The sequence below is a fragment of the Hordeum vulgare genome, chromosome 2H (genome assembly GCF_904849725.1).
Source record: "Hordeum vulgare subsp. vulgare chromosome 2H, MorexV3_pseudomolecules_assembly, whole genome shotgun sequence".
NCBI classification, from domain to species: Eukaryota; Viridiplantae; Streptophyta; class Magnoliopsida; order Poales; family Poaceae; genus Hordeum; species Hordeum vulgare.
The window spans coordinates 574,496,766-574,504,459 of NC_058519.1; the positions used below are offsets into that span (position 1 = coordinate 574,496,766).

Here is a 7,694-nt window from a genome sequence, read left to right on the forward strand (position 1 = left end):
CGTGTGCGGGTGATAAAGGGCTGATGCGCAATTAGGGCATCTCCAATGGTTGTAAGATAGTTGTTGGTAATTTTGACACATAGGATTTTTGATGATGTGTCATGCAATAAATGAGGAAAGAGAGCAAGGTTGTATGTAAATTAACCAACACCCTTGCACAAGCTCCAATGTAGAATGAGAGAGCACCTTATTTATTACATCACATCTTATTGGGCAAACTAGATACAACCCATTGAAGTAGTTGTATGTTAAGGTGTTGGTTGATGACATGGCATATTTTACCAACAAGCTAACCAACAAACTGTTGGAGATGCCCTTAAGGGCGTGGGGGCCTCGATTGAGTTTTGGCGAAAACCGCAAATACCCCGTTAAACCTCCACGGCGGCTGCATTCGCCGGCGCTCGCTGCTGCTTCGAACAACTTCGAGGGGGAGCTGACCGCGGCGAGCGAAGTTCGGAACCTCCTTCTCGTCGCTCGGCTGCGGCGATGCCACCTGGGACTATCAGCATAAAGGTCCGCAACCCCCCACTTCTGAAGATTTTTGGTCGATGAATATTTGATCCGAGGCAGCGGCGCAGGTATCTATGATGATCAGCTTCCGATCTAGTTATTGATGTTTCTTTGCCCGCTTTTCCCCAGGTGGCAAGGGAAGAAGATTTCTCCTCACACATCGGAAACGATGGCTTCTATTTTGATCTTGTCGACTTCGACAGGGTGAGGGCTTTCCAGATACCGAATAACATGCCTATATCCCGATTGAAGGTACCACCTTGCTTTATCTTTAACTAGAACGACCACTGTTTCACTAGAAAGCTTAAACCCTAGATTTGGTCTATAGGATTGTGTACTCTTTTTTTAACAGATCTATCAGTAAGACTTCAAGGAACTGAGATAACTAGGCTCTTAGTTTAGGAGAAGTCAGGCCTTGACTTTGCCCCTAGGATTTTTTTCGTGCTGATTATGCGGACGATATCTCATTTAGTCCTCTCCGCAAGCATTTCAACATCTCTGATTCTGGTTGTGTGCTCTGTTGTTAGCTTACATTGTAGGACTCAGGGAGTAGTATTCTGTTTGTTAAGTAATGCCAAGCCATTTTCATGTGAAGTTTTCTTAATGTAACTCTATTGCGGAAATCATGAGTAGCTGTACAAACTTTCCACTTCACCCCTTCTTCAATGGAGTATGGAGTATAACAGGTTTGAGTGGTTGTAGACTTGTTGCATGTCATTTAACAGAGCTATATAGAGATTGACTTTCATCACTCTACACTGGTGCATCTTATTGCAATGAGAAAACTGCATTAGAACCCCCTAAACTATCACAAATTCCTCACTTGGCTCTCTCAACTTGAATCTCTAGGTTGGAGCTTCCTAAACTTGTCTTCATCTCACCTAACTCAATTGCAAAAAATAATTTGTGCCACATGATCATCCCCCTCAGCATCTTCTCTTAGTATAACAGAGAAAGGGGCTATGTCCAGGGATACCAATATTATGATTTTTGTGGCATGCCATTATTTTTAAACAAGGGCAATGGAGCTCAAGCTGAATTTATAGTTCTTACTATGTATGGTCCATTCCATCGATATCTATACTTCTATACTTCTAAACTTAATATGAAAAGAGTGAGTTGCGGAGATCCAACACATCTCACCCGTCCATGTGTTTTGCGCTAACAAGGTTAGTGTCCTCCCTTAATTAATGGCATACCTAAATATCAGCGCCAATGCGAACCAATTAATTATATCCTACAAAATATCAACATGTAATTATGATAGTGCCAAATATTAGGCTGGCCATAGTGGGAGTAACTAATGTACTATCATGTACTTGGGACTAGCAAACATGTTGATGTGGCAGACAATTAAAGAAGAGAGAGAGGGTCAGAGTAACATAGGTAGATACCGTAACATGTTAAATGCTATGCTACTATGTGTCATGCATGTCAATAAATAAGGTCATCTATGATACTACTTTATGATACTATGCACTATGAAGGTAGTATCATACAATAGTATCATATGCATGATACTACTATATGATACTCCCCACTATGACCAGCCTTAGTGTGCAATGCAATTAATATATTGCCTAATATTATTGTTTATTGCACGTACACGATTACCGGTATCATTGAATTTGCTAAGAAATTTCTACCCCAAATGTGTTAGCTGAAGCATTCCAGATGATCGGCAGGATTTTCTATCTTCCATCAGTTGTAAGACTGAATGACGAGTTTCTATTTTTATGTTGTTTATGGATATATCTTGTGCAAGCAGACAAGTATATTTGTCTCCATCCTATTGTTTCTGATGGTTCATAGTGACTTCAGTATTAATTGGCTAAGTTGTTCACAGGAGGAAATTGCAGTAGAGTTCAGCATCCCAGTTCAATTTCAGCGCCTCTGGTTGTTTTGTAGAAGGGAAAACGGGACATTGCGTCCTTCTAGGCTATTCTCTACCGAAGAAAACAATCTATCTGTAAGAAGGCATTGTCCATGCTATGTTCTGACTGTTGTTTTAACTTATGTTCTTCCTGGTTCTTGATACAATTATTCTTGGCAGACTTTGGGAGTAGCCCGTTTGCGTCTAGTTAGCTTGGTTGTTATCATCTTATCTGTTGGAAATTGGGCGTCTGGTAGAAACTAGGGTTCTACCGGCCCTCTGCCTTAGGTTATAAGGGTAGGAGGGAGGTTGGAGGAGACGAGGGCGCCGCGGCCGGCGCGACGGCGCCGTCTCGGCGTAGGGAGGAGGCAGCGGCGAGTAGAGGAGGCGGTGGCTAGGGTTAGGGTTCCGGCTCCTCTGGGAGCCGTGCAATAGAATTGTCTTATTGCTTAATTCCAAAATAACTGTTTACATCTGTTTATATAATCTCAATAACTTGGACTCTAAGATAACTAAGATAACTTGGACTCTAATATAACTTGGACTCTAAGATAGCTAAGATAACTAAGATAACTTGGACTCTAATATAACTTGGACTCTAAGATAGCTAAGATAACTTGGGCTAAGCCCGTACTAACCCTGCCCATTGGGCCTCCTCCATTGGTACGTCGTACCGGTCATAACAGCGTCACTGTGGCTATGCAAGCGGTCACTAAGCCCACTTCGTTTAAGGATGCCTGACTTATTTTCTTATTACAGAAAGATGACACCAGGAGCTAGTCCCTGTTTTTTTTTTTCTTATCTTATCTATGGATGTATCTATTTGTTAGCATCTTATCATCCATATCCTATTGTGTGAAGAAACAAATATGCTACATTGTCTAGTATCTTCCTATATTATTGAATAGGCCTTTCGAGCACCTGCCAGTGCTTAGATGAGGGCGAGCGCCGTTGCCTAGGTCCTTCGACCTGCTAGTTAGAATTAAGAAGTCACAGCCAATGTTTATGTTATGGCTAATAATCTTGATATATCTTAATTCATGCTTACAACTGTTTCGTAGTTAATACATGATAATTACTAAACTAATCATGAGTCTAGCACAATTCTAATGCTGCATGATGGAGAAACTCAAATTAGCCTTCTTTAGTTCCCCTGCAATAAGAATAAGGGATCCCCTCAGGGTTTGAGCTAGCCTGGCACACTTATGTAGTACATGCAACCAACCAGCGCCGTACCCTGTAGTTGTAGTCCGCGCTAGCTCGTCTAGCTCATGCAACCTAGGCAACCAATGGCGCCTTATATGAAAGGATAATTACAAATAATTACTCTTGCAGGTGAGTAGCCTTGCTAGACTACGTTTCCTGAAACCTGATGGTGTGCGGCTGTTTTTGGAGGTTGATCCTGAAACCTGAACTTGAACATATCTATATTTTTCCTTTGCGTGTGTCTGTAAAAAGCACCCTTCTTGTTCAATCCAACAGTTTATTTATTTAAATTCTCCCACCATTGGCTCCTTGTAGGTGCTCAATGCTTCTTGCCCACAAAATGTGAGCAACAATGATACATTATTGTTTTTAAAGCTTTATGACCCAGAAAAAACACAGATACGGTCAGTACCTTTTACTTTAAATTTAAAACTCTCTTGTTCTTTTTTGTTTATCAGTTGAGATCTTTAAGTTTTATGCTCTGTTCTCTGAATGAGGCTCACAGATATATTGGAAAGCTTTTTGTAAAAGCTTCATCAATGCCTTCAGATATTCTTCCGAAACTAAGAAATCTAGCTGGTTTTTGTGCAGACGAGGAAATGGAATTGCATGAGGTCTGGTTTTGCATTTCTGCAACCTTGCCGCTCCTAATCTCTAATGCAGTTTTTCACCACTACATTTTCTGTTTTCTCACTTTAATATGCAGGAAATCAAATTCGAACCTTCTGTCATGTGTGAAGAGATGGATGCCGATATTACCTTTTCACAAAACCAGGTCTTTATTTTGTGCAAGCATCTTCACATTTCCACGCCCTCTTAAACACTTTCTTGGTCCTGTTCTTCTTGCAGATTGGGCCCGGAGATATCATTTGCTACCAGAAAAGTGTGAAGTCTTTGAGCCACCATGCATACCCTTCTGTTCAAATATTCTTCAACGTATTCATGATTTGAAGGCAGTTGTTCCGGTGCTTTACTTTTCCATCTCTGAAGACTTAAATTCTAGTTCACTGCTATTGGTGGCATCATTATATTTTCCATCTTCTTTTTTAGGTTTCTCTCTTGGATGCTTATTTTGGCAATACCATCATCCCGTAGTATATTTACTAGTTTAGCTCTTGGGTTAGTTGCGAGTCACGACTGGTGACATTTTTTTTACATGGCTGCTGCTGGCGTGCTGTTGCTGCTAGTCCTAGCCATGATTTTTTATACACGCCTTGAGCTGCTGCTGACGAAGAAAAAGGGTTGCTGCTACCTGCTGTTGTTGCTGTCTTTATTAATGGTGCAATATTTTAATCTATCTCACTTCTCAAAATTATTTGTTTTCCTTATTACATAGCATTTTATTAATTATTTGTGTATACTAGCCGTATCGCCGAATCACTGTTTCTAGAATTGCCTTATCCCGTGTTCCCATTTCCTTATCGTCGTATCCGTGTCGCCGTATCGGTGCTTCATCGGTAGTTTGAAAAGCAAATATACTCATGTGAACATCTACCCCTACTATATCACGCCCCTCATTCCCCTTTAAAGATTAATGCCAAGCTGATCGTTGATCCTTTTGTTATTTTCTGCTTTTCCTAAGTTTTATTTTCGTAAACAGTTGAGTGTGGGTTTGGAGGAAATCTTGTTGCCGTTATTAATGTCATGATGCTGGCATCTGATTTGCCTCTATATGGGCCAACGTTTATGTATTCCTTGCAGTTCCTTGTATTTTGTAGTTTGTGCCACTAGCAAGGTGCCGTTTACATAATGACACGAATTGCATATAGGGGGAGCAAAGGAAGATATTTGCTCTGGAAGAGGAGGTTGCTAGGTTAAAGCGTCAGTCTGACCTTCAAACAGAGAAGGCAAACATGGGTAGTTCTACTAACCGGGAACTTGTCTAGCTTTTCATTCTTCATTGTTGAAAAATAGTTACATAAATTTGTACCAGCAACATGTAAGATACACTAATGCAATGCAGAATGCCAGCGATTTAAACGTGAGCGAGACAATGCGGTGCGACAGCTGAATGAGCTGCAGGATCAAAATCCTCAGATTTTCCTCGAGTTTCCCATCACAAATTTGCTGCAAGCAACACAGAACTTCAGTGACCTGTGCAAGGTTGGAGATACCGAATATGGACGTGTATATAAAGGCATTATACACGACACCACAGTAGCCATCAAACTATCCAGATCTGATACTTTATTTCAACAAGAGGTAGCCTATGCCCCTAGTATGATTGTGTCTCCTAGTATGATTGTGTTTCTAACATAAGGTTATCGTAGGTTTCTATTCTTCGTCAAGGCAGACATCCAAACATTGTCAACTGCATTGGAAAATGTTCTGAAGTTTCAGCTCTTGTGTACGAGTGGTTACCAAAAGGAAACCCTCCAAGATCACATTGTTTGTGCTAATGGCTCCCCACCTCTCTCATGGCAGATCCGCACACAGATCATCGGTGAGATTTGTTCTGCGCTGCTTTTCCTGCATTCGCGTGAGCCTCATGCTTTGGTCCATGGCGATCTACGGCCTTGTAATATATTCGTCGACGCCAACTTCAGAAGCAAGATCTGCAACTTTGGTATGTTAACCCTGTTTCTTGAGCCCGGCAACCACCAACCAGCTCTGAGAACCAGGTTGCCATATCTGGACCCGGAGTTCCTCACCACCGGAGAGCTCACACCCCTTTCTGATGTCTACTCTCTGGGTGTTATCATCCTGTTTCTCCTGATTGGACTGCCTCCCTTGAGTATTGGAAAGAAAGTTTCAGAGGCATTGGAGAATGATCACTTGAACACGCTGATTGATAAATCAGCAGGGAACTGGCCTTATGTACAAGCCAAGCAGTTAGCCGTCGTTGCTCTTAGCTGTGTGGAAATGACGAGGGAGAAGAGACCTGATCTCTTAACAAAAGTATGGTCAGTTATTGAGCCCCTTATCAGGAAGCCTCCTGTAGCCTCATGGCCATGTGTCCAATCAGCAGTTAGAGGAAGCTGCGTGCCTGATAACTTGATTTGTCCAATTCGCATGGTAATAACTTTTGTCATCATTTGTAGCATTTCCAATAGCTCGGGGTCGACATGTTCTTATATTAGGATAGGAGTTGTTTTATTCATGTGGAAACATGTTAGACAACAATTTTTGAAGGTTGATAGGGGCCAGTTAATAACATATTTTGCCTTCTTACTTGAAATGGCTATAATGCATTTATTTGTTAAAGTTTTCCTACCTAATAACCACCGGGTGGTAACTTGTACATTTCAGGATATTATGAAGGATCCTCAAGTGGCATCGGATGGATTCACTTACGAAGCGGAGGCCATAAGGCGCTGGTTTGATGGCGGGAACAACAGGTCTCCGATGACGAACTTGCTGCTGGCAAATCGGGCTCTTGTCCCTAATCGTGCCCTCGTATCTTCCATCCAGGAGTACCTTGAGCAGCAGAGGCAGCCAGGTTCCTGAACCTCGATCTTTTGACGACATTAGGGCCATATCTATAGGTATAACTTGCTGCCTAGGTCTGTACATGCTGTAACTAGTTCAGCTCTAGTTGATCTTGTTATGTTCACAATCTCTAGTGGATCTCATTACGGCAAATGCAGTGTTGCCGGTTGCGGATCTCACTTGGGCTACATCAGGTTTGTGATGGGCTAGTCAGCGAGAATGTGGATATAATGCATCATGTTATAGAGTGTCCTATATATGTCGTTGTGTTTGGACGCACCACCACGTTCTTCTTGCTAGCCATTGCCGGAGAAGGGAGGTGGTGAAATGGAAAGCTTTGCAAGCGCAGGGCTTGAAGGGCCCTCTCATTCGCACAAGGAAGACAAATGGAGAAAAATGGGAGGAGGCAGGTGATTCTTCCCCTTTCCATGGTGCTTCTTCTCGGTCCTGTGATGTTGGATCAGATTTTGAACATTTTGGGTAGTTAATGCCAGAAGATTTGCATGCAAATCAAGATACAACAGGTGCACTGTCATGCCTCAACTCAAGGTTGTGTGCCTTGTGCTTCAAATTTTGAAACACCCACAACATAGGAAATATATCATCACCAAAGATAACTATTTGGTTCACCTTACACGCAATCTCACAGTGTGGCAACATGCCAAAATAGCCATTT

General features: G+C 42.0%; 1 protein-coding gene across 1 annotated transcript; it reads left to right on the forward strand.

The window, feature by feature from the left end:
* The first annotated feature begins 322 nt into the window (after window positions 1–322).
* Window positions 323–7,277, forward strand: LOC123427404 (U-box domain-containing protein 57-like). Its single transcript, XM_045111437.1, is given in 14 exon segments — window positions 323–513; window positions 640–762; window positions 2,357–2,479; window positions 3,719–3,778; window positions 3,905–3,993; window positions 4,095–4,203; window positions 4,296–4,364; window positions 4,439–4,520; window positions 4,523–4,554; window positions 5,359–5,446; window positions 5,553–5,791; window positions 5,860–5,961; window positions 5,963–6,604; window positions 6,839–7,277. Coding segments are annotated over 14 exon segments (1,983 nt in total). The 5' UTR covers window positions 323–486; the 3' UTR covers window positions 7,037–7,277.
* The last annotated feature ends 417 nt before the right edge of the window (window positions 7,278–7,694 follow it).